The sequence below is a fragment of the Leucoraja erinacea genome, chromosome 25, assembly GCF_028641065.1.
Source record: "Leucoraja erinacea ecotype New England chromosome 25, Leri_hhj_1, whole genome shotgun sequence".
In the NCBI taxonomy this organism is placed as follows: Eukaryota; Metazoa; Chordata; class Chondrichthyes; order Rajiformes; family Rajidae; genus Leucoraja; species Leucoraja erinaceus.
Window position 1 is genome coordinate 12677405 of NC_073401.1, and position 25965 is coordinate 12703369.

The 25965-nt window shown below is 38.4% G+C and overlaps 1 protein-coding gene across 3 annotated transcripts in view; it reads right to left on the minus strand.

Moving 5' to 3' along the window:
* Positions 1-368: 368 nt before the first annotated feature.
* bcl7a (BAF chromatin remodeling complex subunit BCL7A) overlaps positions 369-25965 on the minus strand; it is a 32116-nt gene continuing 6519 nt past the window's right edge. Inside the window, exons 1-6 of one of the 3 annotated variants that reach the window (XM_055655719.1) lie at positions 23043-23266; positions 16664-16745; positions 15828-15924; positions 14192-14359; positions 5553-5677; positions 369-4718 (exon numbers count right to left, since the gene is read on the minus strand). In XM_055655719.1, coding sequence (XP_055511694.1) covers positions 4644-4718; positions 5553-5677; positions 14192-14359; positions 15828-15924; positions 16664-16745; positions 23043-23134 — 639 coding nt within the window. In that variant the 5' untranslated portion in view covers positions 23135-23266 and the 3' untranslated portion in view covers positions 369-4643. Of the gene's footprint in view, positions 4719-5552; positions 5678-14191; positions 14360-15827; positions 15925-16663; positions 16746-23042; positions 23267-25965 lie in introns of those variants that run through there. The other 2 variants (XM_055655717.1, XM_055655718.1) reach the window with 2 other exon arrangements.

Sequence of the window (25965 nt, forward strand, 5' to 3'; positions counted from 1 at the left end):
ATTTTTGTATGCCTTGTATTTTCTTATTTATATACGGTTACTAAAATGGTGCATTATTGGATATGTTTTCCCCATCAAATTTGACCTGGAGGAGTGTTTTTTTTTTGTTTTTTTTTAACGTTTTAAATATCCAAATCTAAAAAACATACCAACGGACAAATCAAAGATAATACAAAGTTTGGAAAATGGTAACAGTAAGCAACTTCATTTGCAATAGATTTAATATTTGTAGTTAAGTAGTGCATGCATGCAAATAGTAATCATATGCTAAGGGAGTCAATGGAAAATTAAAAAAAATACTTTTGTAAACCTTGATATCAAGATTCCAGAAATAAATATACATTGATATTAATTTAAAACAAAATCCATGTTATACAACTTTTTTTATTCATGAAAACAGTCATTGTACATGGTACAAACCATACTTAAGGAATAAATAAGAAAGAAAACACTGCTGTACAACACATTGCATTCAAAGTGTTAAGTTTTTCATGATAGCCATGATCTCTAGAAATTATAGATTAAAATATGGACAATTAGATATATTTATTCATGTTGATACCCGGACAAGATTCACATAGTTTTCTGTAGTTAATAGTGCAGCAGTACGAACTGCTGTGTCAATTTATTAATAAATAAGCACCAGCACTTCTACAAAAAAAAATTGGAATGTGGTGCTTCAATTTCTTAAAAATTGCAAGGACACGATTTAAATGTCAATGTTTATCTAGTTCATGAAGTTAAACTGATTCTGGTCAACGCAATGTTCCAGTCTAACAAGATACTCAGTTTAGAATTTACAGATCTAGGATGGAATATATTTCAAAGCCTTCCTTAGATGGAAGAAATTTTTAAGAAGGTGTAACAGAAGCTCCAATATTTACTTTGTAGTACAAAAAGAAAAATGGCATCACCCCAGCTTTTAAAATTACAAGATTTTCTTGCTTTAGTGGTGATGCAGCCTCCACAATAGAATTGAAATCATTTCTATACCTTCTGCCAGAGGCTTTCTTGAACATACAACTTTACAAGTTTCAAATGGAAAAATAGACAGTACCAAAATTACATTGTACAGAAGTTCTATTAGCAAAACCCAAATTTGATCATGGAAAGGCAAGACTACAACTGACTTTATAAAACACTCATACCACATCTACAAAGTTCATTAGTGTTGCTAATTGTTTTTTAAAAAATCATACTGTTAAGCCCCTTCATGACACGAGGTATACAACTAACTTTCATTGCAGCAGTCTTGAAACTGACAAATATCTACACAAAAGTCAATCAGCTTTTCCATTTTGGATGTTATACCCAGATATTTAGTAAATCTACCATTAAAACATTTTGGTTTATGTAACTAGAACAAAACAATAATAATACTGTTGAACCTAGCTAGAATTTTGTCAGTCCCCAGTAAATTACAATAAGGTTCCAAAAATAACCGGAACTAAACCACACTTCTGTGGACTAGTTACAAGTAAACAATGTTAGTCTTATGCCCATCTAGAATTACTTGTAAGAGTCTTGCATGAATTTTAATAACAAAAGGCCTTCTCTTATGGAACTGATAACTAAAACAGCAGGAAAACATGCTGAACTGGGAACAAACTAATGACTCGTGTATTTTTGTCAATAACCATATAGGATTTTTCAGATAGTATACACCATTGAGAACCACATATTTATCAGCAATTAATTTTAAGGAACTGCACGTCATTTGTAATTTGTTTGTGGTCCAGTTGTACTAACTGCAAAATTATCCCTTTTTACTTAGCTTAGCATTTCCGCAAAAAAGAAATTTCATATGATTTAGAAGGTAATTTGACATTGATAATTCAACAAGTCTCCATTACAACAAATTCTTTAATTTCTAGAAAAGTTCCCACAGGTCATGAAAATTGAATTGTAAACCAATTGGGACTTTGTAAAAGATATATAAAATTGGTTGGATGTTCAAAAATCGCTAGATGCACTTTTGCCAGCATTATTTTGGATTTTCAGATTGTAACCAGAAATACTAGTTACTGACTCACTCCAAACTAGTAAATAATAAAATGTTGCTATACCATGACAAATAGTATAAAACACAATGCTGACTCCTTGTTTACATTTCTTGCAACACTAAGACAGCCAAGCAACAAATTTGAAACCATTTTCCACAAAGTATAATGGAAGTCAAATACTTAATCAACTGAAAACAGATGCATTTGTTAAGAGAGGGGAAAATAATTGAATTAAGTCAAAAACTAAATGGAGGCATTTCAGTCTTCACCACCCAAGCTTTTAAATGTTGCTTATGAGTTAGACATCTTGTTCTTTGCAGAAAAAAATACCACTTCCTATACCAACATGTTAAGAATCTATGGACAAAATGGTTCTTCAACTGAACTAACAGAAGTGGGCAAAGGGCAGCATTCTGTTTTAGTACAAGTCAAAAGATTTATTGGGCCTTTTCAAGAGTCTTCAACAGTTCCTTTGGGCTGTTCAAAACCTTCAGTACCAGTATGCACGTATTATGTACTCCAAAGTCTGTAATATGTGCTTTACAACCAATGTCCCCCATTAATACACTGAACTTGAAGCCCATTTAAGTAAAACAAATTAGATATCAGTCACATGAGAAACTGCAGCAGTTAAAGCATATTTAAATATAATGAAACACTGGATGTTCAATATCAAATTTATGCTGGGTAAACTGATGGCAGTAAGTTATAGAATCTGAAAGCATTTGAGAATTAAAATGGCCCCAGTTATTGAAATTCAACATTTACACGAGGCAATAGTGAATACTTGGAGCTTAAATTCTTGTATATGGTGATTACATATTGGCTCCAGTTTAAGATGAGAAATTTGGACATGCCAATACATGAAAGTGTGATGATCTTAGGCCATGGCCAGATTTATATGATTCGTACCCGTTAAATAGAAGCACTCATAATATGTGCATAATGGAATTGTAATACGGTACAGGAAATTAATCTAATTATAATTCCTTACAGCCAGGATTTTGAATTTAATGTTAAGTTCCATTTATTAGTGTTTGTAACCATGGGTCTCATAATAGTGATTAAGAGCCTCAAATAAATAAAGCAGTAATGCCTTAACTGTGTTCAGCAGTTATTTACCTCAAAGCTCACAGACATCTTACTGGGATAGGTAACTATAAATGTTTATACAGGTTATCATTTAAAGAGGAATGCATGAGGTATAGATATCTACCAATATCTTAGAACTGGAATTGAGTGCATCTGGTGGCAATCGTTTATAATGGAGCAATGTTAAATAAAAAGGCAATTTAAGAAGCGAGTTCCATAGTTCACATCCGAGTCCACATTTTAGTGCCATGGCCTTCACAACCTTACATTGATGTTTCAAGGGGGTAATCCCTGGACACATGTATGACACTGCAGAAAATATAATTTAAGAAAATGCCACACTTGTCAAGATTGTAAATGTTTTAAAATTTAGAACATGCAGTATTGCCAAAGTTTGTGAGTTTCACATCAATTTGAAATGGATCAATATTAAATGAAGTTACAGTACCCAAATTGGAAGGTTAGCTATCATTAGCTAACAAATCAGAAATTACAAACTAGAATAATTTTTTTTTTTGGAAGAAAAAGGTTCAAGGTTCAGCATTTATATTTTCTTCCATTTTACTGATCTCCCCACCGCACACAAAATTGACAAACACCATACCCAACATTTGTGTTAGGTCTGTACCACTATCACCAAAATCTGCCACACGAGTATCAAAAACAAATAAACACAACTTCCATACTGGTTGCCAGCACAGATTGAACTGGCTATTCAAATCATTGTCAGACTTGTCCAAGATAAATGAGCCAAAGCAACTATTGTAGACACTCTAAATCTCACTATTTGATTATTGATTGGTTCAATTCAATTACACATCCACTATAGATAATGTAAAAATAATACCCTGACAAACCTCTTACATAGAAAAATCTGTTCACACCTTGGTAAATGAATATTACAACCTGTATATGGGATGTATTCAAGGAAATCGTTATATTTTATAGATACCCGCTCCACATTTCTAAGTTACAAAGCTAAATGCGAGATGGACCAATTAATTCAGACTGTATTATACTGATTAACATGATCACATAGAGAACCTTACTACTTTCAAGGCATTATGCAAACAGGGCATTTTCTACAAGATAGTGGTCATTTTAAGAGGCACAAAATGGAATTAAATGGCATGAATAATGGATTTCATACGTATACTAATTCTGACCTGTACCATCATTAAATATTTCATAACATAAATAAAAGAATGAAAATACAGCAGCAAAAAACATGTGATCTTGACAAGTTTTATAAACTACCAGTGCGTCAACCCTCCTGAGTCCATTTCTTCCACCCACCCCACCCAACTTTAACAGCAAAAGTAATTTAAATATATAAATCACTAGAATGTTATATCACAGGAGAAATTAGTCAGCTTCATATCTGTTCAGTCTTCCCAAATTTTTTTCTTGGATTACGACTCAACATTCCTTGGTGGTCAGTGGTTCCTCCATGTTCAGTAATATGTGAAAGTTTCTAGAAGGTTGGTCTGAAATGAGGCCATTGATGTACCTTTATGTGGAAGGGAACCCCACAGTTTAATGAACAGTCTAACTCTCCTCAGCACTCTGCTGAGGGGTCTCTGTTCTGAGCTTTTTTGGAAGTGGCTCTCCATCTTCAGATTCCTGAAAGTGAAAAGAAAACAGGAATCAAATTATTGTTTTCCCTAGGCTTTTATTATGAAGACTCATTGAATAATTTTAATGAAGTTGTATAAAGTAACAAAGCCACAAAATTCAGAAGGACCATCTCTAATTCAAGTGAGGCACATAAAAACATTTGCATGAGAGCACTGGTATAAAGCACCATGTAAGTTATAAATATTATGCGCTAAATGTTTAACAAAAGTTAGCTTTAGCTTTGATTATCAGGTTTTGTTTAAAAACATGAAAAATGGTCACGGAACCCTTAAAGCACACTTTGTCACTCATCATGGTTGATCTTAGACCAATGCATCATTTTTAAGCATTATTCCTATATTCCTTGCTTCTCCTACTGCACAGAAATCTATTGATCTGCGTTTGGAATGAATATGATAAGTCTAATTCCATAGCTGTCAGAGATAGAGAATTCCAAAGGTTCACCATCCTCTGAAATAAGACATTTTAAAATCCCATCAACGTTTTCTCAGGTCCAGTATTCAATTACACCTGGTTTACTAGCAGAAAAATAATTTAACCATAACTTCTATGAGCACATTTAGATAGTTAAGATTTGGTTGGAGACTAATCCATTTTTAATTTACATTTACAAATTATTTAAAATCAAATGCAAGCTGAACATTGGTAAATCCATTTTGTACATCATGAATATTTTTCATAGGTTATATTTGTTCTCAACTTAGGGATTGCAAATTCAAATTACGTGCCTTAATATCTTTGTATTTTATTTTTTATTAAGAAATTCCAACGCACCTATTTATTTGGAATTTGTTACTGTCATTACTTCCTAATTTCTACCTGAGTATCTTTGGTTGTCTCTCTGTTCTCTTTCACTCCTGATGGCTGCACATCTGATTTCTCTGCATCAGTCAGGGACGATTCTGCAGGAGTTTGGGAACTTGCCTCTGGTGGTGGTGATGTGTCTGTAATAAAGAGGAAAGGAAAATCTATCAGATCTATATTCCTTTTACCTATGTAACACTTCGCAGAGCACTAGCTCTTTATCAGATACTTAAAATAGATATTATGCAAAATGTGATAAAGCTGTCAAGATTACTAGACACATCACACAGAAGATCTGCAAGCATACAGCTGAATCCTTTCAACAAGAAAAAAAAATGATTACAAATCATTTCTGAACAAATTTGGTACTTCAAAATGTCATCAATAAAAAGCAGACTGGTCTCAATGTGTGGGTACACAGAATTAGGGGAGTTTTCTAAACAATTTTATTTCTTTAATCAGTTGCAATGCGATCATCTGCAAATAAAATATAAAGATAAATGGCGCACCCGAACATGTCACCATCACTCACCCCCTTCAGGTCAATGCACTATCGCCAAAGTCTGACAGCCGCATGATTACCTCCATTATTTCAAACAAATTTACATTCCTAACCAGTGGGGTAAAAGTTACATGCACACTTCATTTAAAAGATTACAAAGTATTTATATAAGCACCCAGGTGCCCTGTACTATTAGATGGTGTTATGGTGTGGATGAGCTAAAAGGATTCAAAATAATTGGATTAAAAATTTTCACATTCTAGTGAAATACTTTGATAAACCAAACTTAAAGCATGGAAAATATTGCTGCCAAATCATTTTGTTTTGGCAAGAGTAAACTACAAGATTTCCTTATTTTTTAAACAGAACCGTTGAAAAATTTGTGCAACCTTGACTTTCTCCCATTAAAATAAGCCAGTTCTATAGCAATACATTTAAAACGGGATCATGACAGAAGCCACCTCGTGGCGATCCCCGGAAACGACGACACGATGCACTCTGTGACGCGTCGGGTGACCAATTCTGTCAACATGTTGGACAACGACAGAAGCCAACAGCGAGCTATACGTTGTCTGACACACGAGCGAACGAACATTTAAAACACTATTACTGTCCTTTCACTCAATATTTTGACTTTTTCATTACAGCATGACCATATTCAAGTTCAGATAATTGTAACCAATCCATAACAAGAACTCTTTGTCAAACATGATAAAACTGAAACTATTTCAAAAGGTTTTCAAAAGGTCAGCATTTATAAATGCAGTAATGGAATCTAATGATTATTTTCAATGCAGTTCACAATAAAGTTAGATAACAGAAAGCCACAATGCCCATGGGGTGAGGGTGGGAATATCAAAATGTACACAGGCCAATGGAAATAAAGTGTAAACCTTTATAAAAATTTAAAAGACATTTATATTAATCAGGTATGGAATTACGGGAATAATGACTCTAGGATTTTTCCCTCTTCCTCCCGAAACTGAAATTAGGAAATCAAATATTTAGTTTTTCCTGAGAGAATTGTTTTGAGTTGCTGATTAAGCAAGAAAAAGCAATTAAGAAATTTGCTTTGTTCAATTACATATAACATTTTAAAGTTACTATCTCAAAATTATAACTTTAACACCAAAATAAAGTCTATGCAAATTGTAAGTTACGAGGCAAGTTAATAACTGTTTAAAAATGATTACTATATTAGCTGAAACCAATCCAGGTTTGAGAAGTTATGAAACAATACACCAACAAGGTTTGAGAAGTTATAAATAAATACCCAACAAGATTCAAATAGTTAAATCTTCATAATCAACACACTTGTACTATCTCGAACAGTATTACAGTTTGGTAAATTTAAAATATAAGGTACAGTTTCAATATACAATGTACAAAATACAGTTCTCAACTAATTACATAAACGGACACAGCACTAACAAAATCAATGCACAAGTGTAATCATTCTGTGCGATACAACACAATGACTAATATTACACAAAGTGAGAATAAAACCAATCAAGGATATCTAGAACAATTTCCAAAACAAATAGGGTAGAGGAATTAAAATAACTTGCTTAAACTTCTAAAGATCAAACAATTGTTACAGTTCAGTATCTTTCTAAGCACCATACTATAAATGTCCTAGTAAGCCAATTATTTTACCAACTAATCCAAATAAACACATCTACACAATATTCAAGATACTTAAAAAGATAACCGAACAAACATTTTTTAATAACCATGTTTCTGAAGTAAAATATTGTCAGTTAATACAGCATCTGATGTACTAAACAAACTAAAAATAAATATAAAATATGAAACTCATCCATTTAAAAATCCAGCTGCTGCAATAACATATAATTTATTTGCAAATTGGGGCACTATTATTAATGTAATTTCAATATTATAAAACACATTAATAACGAACCAAAATTAAATCAACATTGTTACACAAGGCTGTAATTGATCAGTATTTAAAGAATCATACTCCAATACCAATAAGTGTCTGTTGCTAGACTCATTTGAGATGTAGCTTTACCTTTTGATTATTGAATTGGGGATGGATGAGATCACATACAATCACAGCTGGTCAGACAACACCTGTAGGGAGACAATGTTTCATGCCTAAAGAAGGGCCCAACGCAAAATGTCATCTGACCATTTCCCTCCTCTGATGCTGTCTGACCGGCTGAGTTCCCGCCAATGGTTGTTTCTTCACTCAGGATTCCAGTCTTTATTTCTCTCATGTAGAATCACCATGACATGCTTAATGGATAAATTCTTAAATAATAGCACATAGGAAGTTGCCATTATAACGGAAGTAGTATTTATATGATAAACATGTTCTGCAGTGGTAATTTGTTTCCAGATATATTTTAAGGAGGTTTCCCATGGCTTCCAGCCAAAAATATTTGCTGTGACAGGGATGGATTGATACAGCCAATTTGCCAAGATTAGAAAACCATCTTGGTTTTGACACATTGGGTGTGACAGCAAACAAAATTAGATGGGGAAAAACATACTTTTCTACGTGCATAAAAACTTAAATATGGTTAACTCTATATTTAATCTCCAACATCCTGCAAAGGATGCAATTACCAAGTTTGTGTAAACCCCACTCAAAAGCACAAAGTATGAATTACTGGCATCTAGGATTCAAATAATTTACGGAAAATTAGATCTTAAACTCATCTTCGGACCACACAGAAGGCATTTACTGATAAACTATTTAAAAGCACTATGTAAATCCACTCTCCAGAAAGTAAATTAATATTGAGGCCAGGATGAATTTAATTTTTATCATGGTTTCATTTTTACAGTAACTTGTTTCAGCAGCACTGCAGTTAGAAATACATTTTGCTTTAATATTCGTAAGATTTTGAGGAAAATTAGACCGGCTCGCATGTCTTGACATTTCTAATTACTGATCTTCAAAAGAAAGGTTAAATCCGCTAACATTGACCAGGGTCGTATTTTGAATAATTAACATATGGACATCTGGAATCACTGGCAAATAATGTCTCTTGAAGAGGCAAAACGGAGAAAGAAATGGCAAGGGAAAGTAAATTATTCAACTGCAGTCAAAACATTCTGAAATGTTAAGATCCAAAAATAAGATTACTGGCTCCATTTTATTTACAAATTGACAACATGAAATAAATATTGAAATAGCCTGGATCATGCCAAATTAGAACACATTGCTAAAGTTTTGGAAGGCACCAAGTTAAATTTAGTGATGACTTCCATAAATAATTCCAGAAATTAAGGGCCAATTTTTAATATTTACAAAAAATGGTTTCCAACATTAATGCGAGTTTCACAAAGTTAAAAAGAGTTTAAAATAAAATTCTAAACATTCAATTATTCGATACTGCTAATGTTGAGCTTTCCAATTCTCAACTTTGCAGTTAGATTGTTGTGATAAAGAAAATAAACACGCAACTACACCGACATACACAGAAATCTGCCCCAGCCCACAAAGCACACCTCTTATTGGTGGACATGGAGGAGCTTCCATGGTGCCTCTGAAGATGTCTGCTACCCAGACGGTCCTGTCCTCCCAGATGTAGGACAGCTTGGAAGCAGGAAGGCATAGAAAATATTTAATATTAAAATAATTACAGGAAATAGTCACATCTAGCTATCTAGTTTAAATTAATACACGTGTTTCTGTTGATTAAGGCTCAAATAATTTGTCAGCTATTTAAAAGGTATGCCGATGCCCTTCCCTCTCTATAATCTACCTTCAGGGTACAAATCATCACCAGGATGCTAAGGAGGAAAACTAGTTGTGACGCACAACCTGAAAGGAATATGGAATATTTTCTACATAAAAAAAAACACGTAATTTTTTTTTTAAAGCGCTGGATTAACTCAACGCGCCAGGCAGCATGTCTGGAGAACGTGGATCGATGGCGTTTAGGGGAAGAGGGGAGGAGAAAGCTGTAAGATAGTCTGCCAAGTGATAGGTGGATACAATTCTCACCACTTCTATCCCTTTCTCCTTATCTCACACTTGGTTTTTCCATCTCCAGCCTTTGTTCAATCATCTGGCAATCACCCCCCCCTCCTGTGTCCATCTATCACTTGCCAGGCGTTGTCCTGCCCCCACTTCCCTTCCAGCTTTCGCTTTCCTATCACAATCAGTCTGAAGGGTCCCAATCTGAAACATCACCCTTCCATGTTCGCCAGTTGCTGCCTGACCAACTGATTTTTTTCTTCGGTCATTTTTGTAAACCAGCATCTGTGATTCCTTGTGTCTCCACCCTTGTGCAGCAAATGACCATCTCTAGTTGTAACAGTTCCACCAAATTACATTAGAAATCCTTTTCAGTACATGATAAAACAAATTAATTTGGCAAGCAATATTTTTGATCCCTTTGGTCAATGGTGCTTTTATGGATCCAACTATACACACTCTTAAAAAAACCAAAGTTAACAGATCCATCATGGAAAGTTCAAGTCAATATAGACCAGTTAGAAACCCCTGAACCTAAGCCGATTCTCAAGTACATTTTTATGAGGTGCACAAGTTTGTGATAGTGCTACAAGTCTATCAACAGAATAATTCATCTTTTATTCTCTGCCTCCTCGCCTATTCGTGATATAATACTGAGATGAATACATACATGGTAAATTTTGTGTCAATAAATGGTAGTAGAGGCAGATTATGTGTTTATCTATTACTTTTAAAGCTAGAATAATGAAAAGACTTAAAAAATATCAGCATAGCAACATTAAAGTGTAATACAAGGCTGAATAGTTGAAAAGATGAAAGATCACCTGCAAAGCCACGTGATAGTGAGATTGAGGTTTGGATATTTCCCAGAGAGGTCACTTTGCAAACTCCATCTACTGCCAATTAGAGTAGAGCGTTGACCTCCCCAGAGAAGAGTTCACATGGATTCCTTTTGTGCATTATCAACTCAAAATCCATCCTGATCGCCCCCTAGAGATCACTTTACTGACAAGACAGGAAATGAACTGTACAAAAGGGACATAAAAAGATCGGCAGCATCAATAACAAAGGCTTCTGAAGATTAACAAAGGAAATGTTTTCTTTACCCCTTTTCTCGATCACACCAACTTTTACATGGGCATTTTTCTTGTTGCTAGTTACACTATTTCCATTTGACCAGCTAGATTACAGGTTTATAAACTTGCTTTGTGAATGTTTATCTTCCACTAGAATACCACACATCAGCGACATTACACACACACACATAAGCACATGCCCCGACACTTGCTGTGAAATAAATGAATCGCCCAAGTACATATTAATGAAAATAACAATGACTAGACCGATGGAACCCTAACAGATCACAAAACCATTAACTGGCAATTTCTCCTGCGGACGCAATATTCTTCATTTAATTTAAGTAAACCAAAAAGATCATTCCTAAATTATCTTTTAATGTTCAAATAAAGGCAAGATTCCAGGTTCAATGCCCATTAGTATTATGTTAAAAATTATCTGAGTAACAGTGTTGCAAATAACTTTAGCATGGTGGTAGAGAATCAGAATTTAAATGACAGTTCTCACTCATGAAACCAATGGGAAACTGCATGTGAAGATAATAGATGCATGTGCCCAACAGCTGAGCTTGGTGGCGATAACCATGGTTTACTCATTATCCAAATTTCCACAATGTGGCCACTTTGTTCCACAAACATATGGAATATCGAAGAGTTATCAGTTTGTGTGGAACATTAGGCTGATATGGCTGAATTATGTTAAAAAATATTAAATGGATTCATGGGCCAGCTTACAACTTATATTTTAGTCTCAAAGCAGGCTTTTCCCCAGTAGATTGATACAATAAGGCAAGTCTAGGCTTGCCTCAGGTTGCTTTGTATTGAGATAATGACCAATGACTGAAATGCGTCTAGCATTTGACGAGAGAGGAAGCCCAGATTAATCCCAGTAAGGGGTATTGAGACAATGTTCGATTCCTTTGAGGTATGCAGTGACTGATGACTTTGATATGCAAGTATCTTGTACCAAATGTCCGATGCCTTTGATATGTAAAGACCTTGTACCACATGACAAGATGCCTTTGATGCAACTGATGTAACGAGACAGCTCTGACACATCCTGTAGTGACGTGTATTCTCTGTACCTCTGACCATGACTAATGTTTGTGGAATGTGCTAAGGTGACAAAAAAACAGTATATACCATGTATTCAAGAAGGAACTGCAGATGCTGGAAGATCGAAGGTACACAAAATTGCTGGAGAAACTCAGCGGGTGCAGCAGCATCTATGGAGCGAAGGAAATAGGCAATGTTTCGGGCCGAAACCCTTCTTCAGACTGATGTGGGGTGGGGGGGGGGGGGGGGGGGGGGAGAAGGAAGGAAAAAAGGAGGAGGAGGAGCCCGAGGGCGGGGGGGTGGGGGGAGACAGCTCGAGGGTTAAGGAAGGGGAGGAGACAGCAACGGCTAGCAAAATTGGGAGAATTCAACGTTGAATTCTTAACGTTGAATTCTCCCAATTTTGCTAGCCCTTGCTGTCTCCTCCCCTTCCTTAACCCTCGAGCTGTCTCCTCCCATCCCCCCGCCCTCGGGCTCCTCCTCCTCCCTTTTTCCTTCCTTCTCCCCCCCCACCCCCCATCAGTCTGAAGAAGGGTTTCGGCCCGAAACGTCGCCTATTTCCTTCGCTCCATAGATGCTGCTGCACCCGCTGAGTTTCTCCCGCAATTTTGTGTACCTTAGTATATACCATGTAATTGTATGTCATCAAGGACAGCTCCCATCCTGCGTTTGGACTGTTCGACCTGCTGCCCTCTGGAAGGCGCTATAGGTGCATCAAATCTAGGACAAATAGACTCAGGAATAGTTGTTTTCCGAAAGTCATAACTACTCTTAATTCACACATGCACTGACTTCACAGCCCAACACCCGGACTTCCATCTATTCTATCCACGTACTGAAATTTGGAACTCTAATGTGTATTGTAACTGTAATTTTTAATATTTTTTTAAAACATTTTTAATATTTAATATAATCTTTAAACATCTGCCTAAGAATACTACCTATTCATCCTTCACCATTTTGCCTTTATAGATATGTATATAGCGCCGCAGAATTGTGCACCAATCCCCCCCCCCCTTTTGTTTTTGTTTTCTGTTTCTTGTTTTTTGTACTAAATTATATGTATGCACTGAGTACGAGCTGCTTTTAATCTCATTGTACATGTATAGTGACAATAAATGGCATATCTATCTATCTATCTATCTAATTCTGTTGTTCAGGGAGGTGGACTGAGGACAGCCAAGTGTCTGTATTGCTCACTTGACTGGGGTTTTCCTTGCCACTTCCATCGGCCGATAATAAGTAAAACTTTGAACTGGTCTACCAACCATATTGTGAGTTGTCTGTTTATTAAGAAGCGAACCTGTTTGTTTAATTAATAGTGACTTTTTCAATGCAATAGTACAGGGGTCGGCAACCAGTAAGAAATAGATAATTTAAAAAGTTACAGGTATAAAAATATTTTACATACTTATATAGTAATGGAAACCATACTATACTAAACATGAAGAATGGCATTACAGACTCTATACATTTTACAAGCATCATATTACAATATGTTGGATAATTTTAATAAACGCTCCTTCATATTGTTTAAATAGAACCATACAAGAATCTTGCAACTATGTAATTTTAAATGTTGTCAAACATTTGACAGACCACAAAAGTGCAACTGCTTACTAAACTCCAGTACTGATAAACTGCATTATAAAATATTGCTAATTAGTGTCCTACTAATAATTATTAACAGATTACACTAGAATATTTGTCTTGACTTCCTAAAAATCCTACCCCGACTTAAATTTGTCATCTCTTCCCCATTTATAACAATTTATTTGACAGAATGTAATTTTGTCCCCCATCTGTTCTAAGATACACTGCTGAGATAAATCTATAAAACACAAGACAGTCCATTGTTATAAACAAGAATGACTAATGTCATGCTCAAAAGTTTATATTATAAACATTTTGATTTTCTATCAAAACATCAATGGATTCGATCAATAAGCTAATTTTAACCATTTATTTCGCTGAAGTTCAAATGCAAATATAACAATAATTGGTATTGGAGCCTTAGGATGTTTCAAAATACGTAGTTTCCTCATCAACAAATTGTTTGAAAGCTTACCATCAGAGCTGGGTTGTTCTTTGACGGGGGGGTGTATTTCTTCGATCCGGGTGTCAGATCCCTCTGCTTGAGTCACTAAATTCTGCTCTGGTGCAGGACTTGGGTTACTGCTATTTTCCTGCTTCATTGGAGAGGCATCTGCTATGGAACTCTGATTACTGTTCTCATCTAATTCATAAAAGACAACATTATTCCAAACAGAGCCCATTGGAGCATGGAAGGGAAAATGCCCTAGTGGAGAACTAGGAAATATGCCGAGTTAATATGGTTCTTGTGAGATGTTATCACTTAGAAAAAAAACACCAACAGGCTGAAGAAAAACATTCACATGAGCAATGAAATTCTGATCATAAGACAACAGCTTCACATTTTCCAGTACTGTAATTAGAGGTCAAACACCAGAACACATTTAAATACATTTGGTAATGCAAGATTTATGCCTATAGGGAAAGTACTTGCTATTCAAATACATGGTTTATTTGGATGCATTCTAAGCAATTAATGTATGAGTACAAAAAGTATCTCTTCATAAATCTTGGACAAAGATGTAAAGAGAAGGGATAAAGAGTCATAATCAATCTTTATTCTTTTATTAACACTATATAATCTGGTCTTTCTCAGTCACTAGATATTAATTCAATAATATTTTAACCCTGGAGATATTTCCGAAGATCTCTCTTCTTCACTCATACATGGGAGTCAGAACAGAATTTGGCATTAAGAATTGTGGAGGAGAATGTTATGTTGCCTATCCTTACAGATTGCAGTCTATGGACCAGGTTCTAACTGTAGGGAGGGGGGTGATGAATCCTAAATCTGAACAGGAGTTTGGAGAGAAGTTTGGTTGGAATGATGTTGCTGAAAGCAGAGCCAAAGTCAATAGATGGGAGTGTTATCACTGGTGTCTTTGTTATCCAGATGTTTCATGGAAGAGTATAGGGTCAGGAGCATGGAGTCCACCTGCCACGGTGGGAGGTGAATTGCAGTGGATCTGGGAGGCTAGAGTTGATGTTTGCTGCAACAAGCCTCAAAGCACTTGATGACGGATGTCAGAGCCATCGAACGGTAGTCATTAAATCAAATTTACTTTGGCACCAGATAGTGGTCTTCTTAAAGCCAGTGGGAGGGATGGGGGACACACGGCAGATCGGCATAATATTTTAAATATGTCTGCAAATACACCTGCCAGCTGCTCTGAACTGGTTTCGAGGACAGTGCTGGAGACTCGATCTGGGCTTGTCGCTTTCCGCTGTCTCACTCACATGAAGGCCAATAAGACGTTGATACAGGTGCAAGAGCACTCATTAAAAGGAGGAGACACATTGACTAAATAAATGGGCAAGCACACACAAGATGGAAAATGTGCAAAAAGCAGGGTCATCCACAATAGCAGAAGGCAGAATATTTTTAAATTGCGAGGGAATTAAAATGTGTTATTGTTTCGAGGGTCCGAAGTACAACAAATCACTGAAAATCACAGCAATTAGGGAGTATTGAAAGAATAAAGAAATGAACAAGAGGTTGTTGCAAGAAAAGTCGTAGGTTTACTGCAATGCAGAAATGGAATAAGGGGCCAAAAGCTACTTCTATTTCTCAAGTTATTAATTTCAATCTATCAAAACAAATATATACCTACCTTGAATATCCATCATGCCTGGGGAGGAGCTGTTTTCTGGAGTTATCACTTCACAACCACATTTGTCATCTTTCCCCTTCTTTTTGTTTTTGTTTTTCTGAGCCAAACAAATAAGATATTCTGAATGTTACAACAATTTTTTTTAAATAACACTTTGGCAATCAAATTTTGCTTATAATATGCTTCATATTCAGTTTCCCCCACTGCAAATTTTTGGGACCATTTTATGTTAACCTTACAAAAATTACAAAAAATTATGATGCATGCTGAAGGATGTGGTAAAAGTAAAAGGAGCTTGTTCATCATCAATCATTAATGCTTTGGTTAATCCTCACACCAGTGAAGATATGCATTAGCCTTCCCATTACCCACTGCACAATATAAATGTGAGCATTTCAATTTCTAAATGGAATTTGGCATGCAAACCAGTCAGTGATGTCAGTTGTACTAAGTTCACACGTTGTTCAAAATGTGTTCTAAACAGTTCAGTTTTCTAACATGAGCAGTACTTTGTGAACATTTTGTGGACGATTTTCATTGGACATAGAGGGTATGAAACTGAAAATGATCACAGTGTATTAGCTTTCACGAACCCAGGGGTTCCATAAATCTTAATGACTAAATGAATGTATTTCCCGGAATTTTCTACAATAGACCTGTACCATATTTTCTTATACTTTAAACTATCAGTATTTTTCTATTGTTGATACGCAAAGCAGCACCCTTGAGAATGTAAATTCAAAGCCATATGGAAATTTAGTAACAAAACAGTACCTAACAATTTTTTTAATTTAGTACTTCTCTCTAATCCCTTTTGTCTGCAGATTGCAACTTACATCATCAACTTTAGGTTCTGTTACAGGCACCCATTTGTAGATCCTTAGCGATGTGTCACCAACAGTCACCCATTTCTTCTCCCTGTTTCAGAAAATCAACGTTTAATTACAAAACAGGAAATATCATTTGTGGTACATACAAACAGTTGTATCGAGGTTGCATACATTTTTTTAATGGTTCTGGCAATTTAGCAGAATTATTCATGTAATGGGCCTGTCCCACTTAGGCGAATTTTTAGGCGACTGTCATAGTCGTAGCAGGTCACCGAAAAACCAGCGACTGGAACCCCCTACGACAATGTCTACAACAACCTACCACCTAGTCTGCATCAAGTTACCGACAACCAGCGACCCATTAGGACGTCCACCTACGTCCACCCGCGACAAGCTACGCAAAAGGTATGACCCTGTTGGCGACAACGAAAGACAACTTAAGACAATTCAGTCGCCGGTTGACGTAGGTAGTCACCAATGGAATTCACCAAAGACAGTACCGGCGATAACCTACGTCATCCTGGCGACAACCTACGACAGCACCTACGTCAGGAGAAGTCAAGCTACGCTCATTGGCGTCAAGCCCGCTGTCGCCAAAAAGTTTTGAACATTTCAAAATCCAGTGGCGACCAGAAAAACGCTACGATTTTTTGGACAACCGAGCTGACGACTCACGACCATACAGGCGACAGCCTAGTCACATGTAGTCGCCTAAAAAATTGCCAAAGTGAGACAGGCCCTTAACATGCTTTTTAAAAGAATAGTACAAGAAAGATGAGTAGGCTAATTTAGAATTTAGACTTCTATATTAGACTTTAAACCTGTGCTCCGTTTTCCCATGAACAAAACAAACGGAGTTCCTCCAACAAGCAATACAGCACACTACAAACTGATTAATCCAAGATGAGATTGGTCATCACATTGACTTTTAAGCAGCCTTGCTATCGCCACCCTGGCTTCAATACCAATCCGTTTTTAAAAATTACAATGGTTAAATTTCAAAAGTGTCTTAATTGTAAAGCACGGGCAAGGTCAACAGACAAGTCGCATCGAATTATAATTTTTTCATAAATTGCCTGTGACCTTGCTGCTGCTTTCCTTTCAGTACATTGACTGCAATTGGAAATACTTGCTCGACTTTGGTGGGAAAAGGAAGAGGACAGTAAACCACAATCTGAGATGTGAACATCACAGCCATTGACAAATTCAAGTATTGCTTCTTAATTTTTGCTGCAAATGCAAATTTTAAGCAGTGAATTTTAAGCAGAGACAAAAAAAAGGGTAGCTATTTAGGCCATGTAACATACACAATGAAGCTCCTGTTACATGAAATTTATGGATTCAGACTCAAGCCTTTGTGTTCTAGTCTATTTGGTCAGCTTCGACACATGCACTGATATACCAGTTTATCTACTTTTCTATCTATTGATCAAAGCTCTTAATTCAATTACTAAGAGTTTAGAAAGCATACAAACCTTAAATGTCACATTAAATTACAATAGAGTCTGGAGACAATCTCAATAACCAACTCCAAAACCTTGTTAAGCAGACTTTTAAACTTTGCATCGTGTACCAACCCAAACCAAGCATCTGATTGCATCTCAGTCCACAAGACAAGCCTGGTTTAATTCTTTAGCCTGCTCCAACTGTCATGGCTTGCTTTTGACAAATTCATTTTTCACATTTTACATTGTATTACAGGCCTTTCAACTACCTGTTCCTCACCTCACTTCAGTCAATCAGATAAATTAATTCCCTCCTGAAATTCCTTGCTACCTATCTCTTTCTGTCCTCAAATCCATGTGTCGTACTGCATTTTCTTTACACTCCCAAAGTACGATAATAAAGTAACAGGTCAAACAGTAACAGTAAAAGTATTTAAGAAGGAACTGCAGATGCTGGAGAATCGAAAGTACACAAAAAAGCTGGAGAAACTCAGCGGGTGCAGCAGCATCTATGGAGTGAAGGAAATAGGCAACGTTTCGGGACGAAACCCTTCTTCAGTAAAAGTATTACTTGAAAGCAGAGCAAAATATCTCCATCTCTGTCCTGACAAAAGGTTACAACATATCGTCATGATCTTTGGAAATCTAGGTCAATTAAAATCAAATTATGTACCCAGTTAGACTACCTTAATTTGATTATCATTTTACAGATTGTCATCTCTGCATTTAGATCCATTTTCCAGACCTTAAAAATGCCAGTCTGGACTCATGTGAAATCCCACCATGGTTTTGCAAACAATCAACTGAAGTGGATTTGATATTGCTGTTACAAGTACAGTTGCAGTGCAAGTGCAGAATATTCTGCTCCATGCAATCATGCAAATGCATTATCTCAGGGTCAAATGCAAGATCAAGGTGGCACAAATACTGGCTTAGGTTTCAGATGTGCCTGAGGGACAAATAGAATCAGTCTGAGAGCCTGGTCTGCCTAATATTTTACCTAGAAAAAATGAATACTCAAATGCTGCCAGATGAACAGATTGTCAGATAAACCTCTAGGTTTTAAAAATCCAAAGACTTTTAAGAACAAACTGCAGTGAAGGCGTTTCCAGATTTGAGATCCCAAGAAAACCGAAAAACAAAAGTTCACAGTAGTAATGTTAAGCATCACAAATGAGTTTCATGATGCCAAGAATTCTGCTAGGAACAGTCAGCCACCTTGCCCAATGAGCTTGGTCTGCCTATCATGAAGATCAGTAGACAAAACAAAATTGGGAGAATTCAATGTTCATGCCCCCAGGATGCAGACTCCCCAAGCGGAATATGAGGTGCTGTTCCTCCAATTTCTGGTGCTGCTCGCTCAGGTTGCTTTTCCTGCTATTATCATAACTCTAACATCTATTAATATTCAGAAATCTACTTCTCTGCTTTCGTCGCAAAAAAAACAAAATCGGTATTAGAAGAGTTGAAAGAATTGGTTAGAGCATTGGTGCTCCGCAGCAGTGCAAGAAACACAAATCTAAGCTGACAATGCACATCACCTCTGGCAGAAAGTTGTCAATACAATATAAGCAATGTTTCTTACATTTGTAGCAGAAAAGCAAAACTTAACAGGAAACGTACTGAATTGAAGGACTGTATCATGGCCTGCACTGAAATGGTTACAAAAATGTTTGCAAAGGGCATCCAATGTGAGCATTACAGACCTCAAAGTATATAGACAACTCTACCTGTCACACAAATCAGCTTCAAATAAATAAATACTGCCCAGACATCCTTGAGATTTTGAGAGATGGAGCTTCACAGCAATGCATTACCAACACGGTTTTCTATCAGTGGTGTTTGTTATTTACACGATAAAAATGATTGCAATTGAATACAAGCAGAAGGAACATTGTCTCATTTGCCTTCTAACTGAAATTATAATTTAGTCATTGAAGTTAGCTGCATCTCAACTTGGTGGTCATTGAAATCAACTTCAAGTTGCACAATTTCCCAGGGTGGGAAAATACGACTTTTGTTATTTCATCCACTGAAATGGTGAAGAAAAATCAATGATTGTCATTGGCAAATGCAATTCAGTATCCACTACTGAAAACACAATGGCAATATGCTGGATAGGTTCAAGCTTGGCAGTAATGACTTCCACCCATGATTACAGTACATGGCCCGATTTTAAACTTCTAACAAACAGAATAGCTTAAATAAAATCTTAAAGGGATTTGGAAGACAATTTGAGTTACAATTTACAGCAGCAGCAATTTTGCTGCTTGTTGTGTCAGCCTTTGCACAATTGCTAGTCAGAAGATGATGTATCCCATTCAAGCATAAAAGTGAGTTAGCACTGGAAGGCCATGGAGGTGGGTGCTTGCACTTGGCGGGGGAGTCTGGTGCCCCAGGGTGTGGGACATGCCAAGGGCACAGACACAGAAATTGAAAGAGGAAAATCGAGCTAAAATCAAATGGCTGACAGAAAGAAGTGGCCAGATCTGATACAAACAGAAAGAGCAAGGTACCTACAGTTCTAAGGTGGCACAGCTGGTAGCTGCTGCCTCACAGCACCAGAGATCCTGGTTTGATTCTGACCTCGGGTGCTGACTATGTGGAGTTTGCTGAAGGAGGCCAGCTGTGGAGATGGATATTGGTCTGCGGTGTGACCGAAGGAGGCGACGGCTGCAAAGGGTCTTTGTGGCCAGCTGCAGCTGGGACTGTATAATGGCATGTCTTGCATACCGACCCAGTCGGCTAATCTGTACATTATGTACTTATCGGGGACGATTGTCCTTGTGTATCTTGAGTCTTGCTGAGTTGTATGCAAAAAATGTATTTCACTGTACTTGTTACACAATAAAGAAACCATTGAAGTGCAGGACAGATGTATGTCAAGCAAGGTCTTGTCCCAAGTGGACATACACAATTCCCATGACACAATGTAGAAGATAGTTATCCCTAGAATCTAGGCCAATATTTATATCTCAAATCACCTGCAGCACTCGTGAGTAAGGCAAGGCAGCGCCTTTACCTGGCAATTGAGGGAATTCAGTGTCTCCGAGGATCCTCCAGTGCTTCCACTCAGCGGCTGTGGAAAGCATCTTGTCCGGAAATATCACAATTTGGTTTGGGAACTGCTCGGCCCAGGACAAGGCTCTGCAGAGAGTAGTGCGTTCAGCCTAATGCACTATGGGAACTACACTCACCCCCCTGCAGGAACTATACATCAGAAGGTGCAACTCCAGAGCCAACAAGATCATGGGAGACCCCTTCCACCCCAGCAACGGACTGTTCCAGCTGCTACGGTCAGGCAAATGCCTCCGTTGCCATGCTGTGAGAACGGAGAGGATGAGAAGAAGTTTCTTCCCAGAGGCCATTAGGACTATAAACCCCTATATCTCATGGGACCAACTTTACTGTACCATTTTACTATTGTGTTGTGTCTTTTTAAAATTGCTGTTTTTCCCCTTTTCTTCCCTCACACAAATATGTAATATGTGAATGTGTGATTCTGTTCCATTCTGTTTGTAGTTTGTTTGTTTGGTTGTTTTTTTTTTTTTGCACAATTCGCGAGCATTGCCACTTTTCATTTCACTGCACATCTTGTATGAGTATGTGATGAATAAACTTGACTTGACCTTTAAAAATATTTATCATTATTCTGAAGGCGATCCAAGATGCCACCAATCCATATTCTCCAGAAATGCTGCCTGACCCACTAAATTACTATAGCACATTGCCTTTCTTTGGTAAACCAGCATCTGCAGTTCCTTGTTATTACATTATCATTTTGCTGTTTATTGAGTTTGCTGCAAGGAAATTATCTGTTGCAATTCAACAGTAACTACATCAGAAGTACTCATGTTTCGAAAATGCCCATTGAAATTCCCTAAAGTTGTGAAAAGGGCTACATACATGAAAGACAATTTCCTTTATATGCACACCTTTCTCTTAAAACTGAAAGGAATCAAGACAAACCAATTTGAAATAAAACTATAATTTACAATAACATTTTTTTTTAATCCGCAGGATCATAGATCGAGAAGTTGTGACCGAAAATTATAATCTGGGCAAGAGGTCACTTCAGGACATTAAGATATCGATGCGAGTTAAACACGTGAATTTAAGTTTACTTTCTACAAGTAACTGAAAACATTCACCCGTATTATCTACATTGAGTTTACACCATTACACTTCTAACAACTGTATGTTTTATTTTTTGCTCAAAGTTACTGGAAAGAAATCGCAAGACAAAGTCATAAAAGAAAATTACATTTTTTTTAATCGTGTTTAAAATTTATGCTCTAAAGTATATTTCTCAATTGATGCAAAAAAAAGTTGCAATCTGCGGATCGAGATATTAGGAAACCAAGATATATTCCTGCTATAGGTAGTCTGCAAAATAAATGTAGTTTTACATCGAGATTTTAATTGCCATCCCCCACTTCCTCCTCCACCGTTGCTGCCCTTGCCCGCCACTTAACTGCGCTCCAAAGCGCTAAATTTGAAAAGAAAACTCTCGACAGCAATAACAACAATAATGCAGAGATTAAAGAGGACTGTGGAGCGCCGTGCGTCGATGAAAGACGGTCGGGCCGGGCCAGGGCCATACAAAGGAGTCAGAGCGAGCCGGCACCGACTCCACACAAAGCAGCCAGACGGGCTTCATGTGACTGCAGCGAAATGGATTCTGGGTTCAGTCCTTCACTGAAAGCCGCTGTGACGGCTTTTAAATCCTTTTTTTACATCTTTTTAAAATTAATTAAACTAGCCATCCGGCTCCCAACACATCGGAGCCGGGAAGCGGGAGGGAATTTGCTCCTTTAAGCCCGGGCTACTCAAGTCATCCTTCCCTCCGACACGGACACGGACACGGAGCGATCGCCGGCCCCTTTTTTTTGTTAAACATCTATTTCCTTCGGGTGTTTTTTTTTAAATTTCCCCCTTACCATTTCCGTACTTTTTCGATAGCTGCCATGACCCGTTTGATGTCATCCTTCGCCCTGCTCCTGGTCTCGGCTCGCACCGATCTGCCGGACATGCTGTGTGTGTGTGTGTTTGTGTTTGTTTGTTTGGCGGAGTCTGAGGAGAGAAGCGCCAGCACCAAGAGCGAGCGAGCGCGCGGACAGACGGACGGACGAAAGATTCTCCCTCCCTCCCCGCTCGAGCGCAGCGCAACGCAACCCCGCGCCTGCGCGCTGCGCTGCCGTCCGCTCCCTTCCCCCGCGCCGCTCCAGGAAGCAGAGCCCAGCCGCCTCAACAAAGGCGGCGCCTATCGCGAGATCACGTCTCCTCCTCCATTTCCCCCCCTCCCCCCCAAGAGAAAACCAAACTTCTTCCCAAACTTTTATTTATTGCTTTTTGAAGGAATGAACACACTCTGGATATTTATCAACCCACAGGTAATGTTCAGCGTAGACCATTCCAAGGACTTCCATTTTAAATTAATTTTTGAATATCGAAATAAAGAGTCAAGTGTTTTATTCTTCTTAATTTTTATGAAATACGGAGATATATTAAGGAATATGGATTTAATTAATAAAGTAACTGAATTGAGTATGGGGATATTAAGAAATGTGGAAAATAATGAACATAAACAGATACACAGGATTAGACAGGAACATGTATAGGGCAGGTTTGAGAGGGATATGGACCAAACGTAGGCAGGTAGGACCAAAGATCTTAGAGCAGAGCTCTGCTCTAAGATCTTTGGGTAGGACTAGTTCAGATTCAGATTCAGATTCAGATTCAATTTTAATTGTCATTGTCAGTGTACAGTACAGAGACAACGAAATGCATTTAGCATCTCCCTGGAAGAGCGACATAGCAACTGATTTGAATAAATAATAATAAGTGTCGGGGGGGGGGGTGGTGATTGGCAGTCACCGAGGTACGTTGTTGAGTAGAGTGACAGCCGCCGGGAAGAAGCTGTTCCTCGACCTGCTGGTTCGGCAATGGAGAGACCTGTAGCGCCTCCTGGATGGTAGGAGGGTAAACAGTCCATGGTTGGGGTGAGAGCAGTCCTTGGCGATGCTGAGCGCCCTCCGCAGACAACGCTTGCTTTGGACAGACTCAATGGAGAGGAGCGAGGAACCGGTGATGCGTTGGGCAATTTTCACCACCCTCTGCAATGCCTTCCGTCGGAGACAGAGCAATTGCCATACCATACTGTGATGCAGTTGGTAAGGATGCTCTCGATGGTGCAGCGGTAGAAGTTCACCAGGATCTGAGGAGACAGATGGACCTTCTTCAGTCTCTTCAGGAAGAAGAGACGCTGGTGAGCCTTCTTGATCAGAGTTGAGGTATTGTGGGTCCAAGAGAGGTAATCGGAGATGTTGACTCCCAGGAACCTGAAGCTAGAAACACGTTCCACCTACGTCCCGTTAATGTGGATGGGGGTATGCATGCCGCCTCTGGACTTCCTGAAGTCCAGCCCCCAGGCCCCGAGGACTTAGTGCAGCCAGCCCCCGAGCAACCCCCGAGGACTTAGTGCAGCTGGGACGTGGGCAAGTTGGGTCGAAGGGCCTGTTTCCACACTGTATCACTCTAGGACTAATTGAATAATTGTGAAGAACCTACACTGGAAAATAAAGTGGAGGACTTAAGGTCAAGGCCGCTTTATCAAAGGTAGTTGAGGGAATGCTCTGTGTTCTGTTTCACAGAGACATGGCTCATCCCCAGCTCCCCAGACTCAGCCGTCCAGCCTGAAGGTTTCCATCCATTTGGTATGGACCGAACGCAGGTATCTGGGAAAGGGAGAGGTGGGGGTCATGGTCAACTCTTCGTGGTGCTCAGATGTGGCAGTTCTGTCTAACTCCTGCTCTCCACATCTGGAACATCTGGCGGTGATGTGCCGCCCCTTCTACCTCCCGAAGGAATTCACCTCCATCATCCTGACCGCGGTCTACATCCCACCCCAGGCAGACGTCCATCTAGCATTGGAGGAACTGCACGCCGTGGTCAACAAGCACCAGTCAGTGTACACCGAAGCCTTTACCACCATAGCTGGGGACTTCAACAAAGCCAACCTGAAAAAATCACTCCCAAACTACCACCAACATGTCGCCTGCAGCACCAGAGGATTAAACTACCTTAATATATCCTTAATATATTTCCGTATTTCATAATAATTAAGAATAATAAAACACTTGATTCTTGATTTCCATATTCAAAAGTAAATACGACCATCAAGGATGCCTATCGCTCTATCCCTCGTCCTCACTTCGGGAAATCCGACCATTCAGCGGTGCTGCTTCTTCCTGCATACAGGCAGCAACTGAAGAGCGCAGCCCCCGAGGAGAGGACTGTACAGAGCTGGTCCGGGGAGGCAGAGATACAACTACAGATTGCTTGGAGTCAGTAGACTGGGCAATGTTCAAGGACTCAGCAACTGACCTGAATGAATTTGCCACAGTCGTTACAGACTTCATAAGGAAATGTGTGGAGGACTGTGTTCCTACAAAAACCATCCGAGTGTTTCCTGATCAGAGGCCTTGGATGAACCAGGAGATCCGCATTCTTCTGAAGACCAGATCCCGGGCATTCAGGTCTGGTGAGGTCTGAGGTCTATAAGTCCAAATACGACCTTGACAAAGCCATCAGAAAAAGGCCAAGAAAGACTCAAAGCTGGAGGATGGGGCAGATGTTCGGCAACTGTTGCAGGGCTTGAATGCCATCACCTCCTACAAGGCAAAATCAGGAGGCAGCTCAAGCGACAGTGAAGCATCACTCCCTGACAAACTCAATGCGTTCTATGCACGCTTTGATAGGGAGAACACTGATGTGCCTTCCTGAGCCCCCATACGCCCTGATGGTATTACAATCACAGTTACAGAGGCCGACGTCAGAAGATCCTTCAGGGGGGTGAACCCT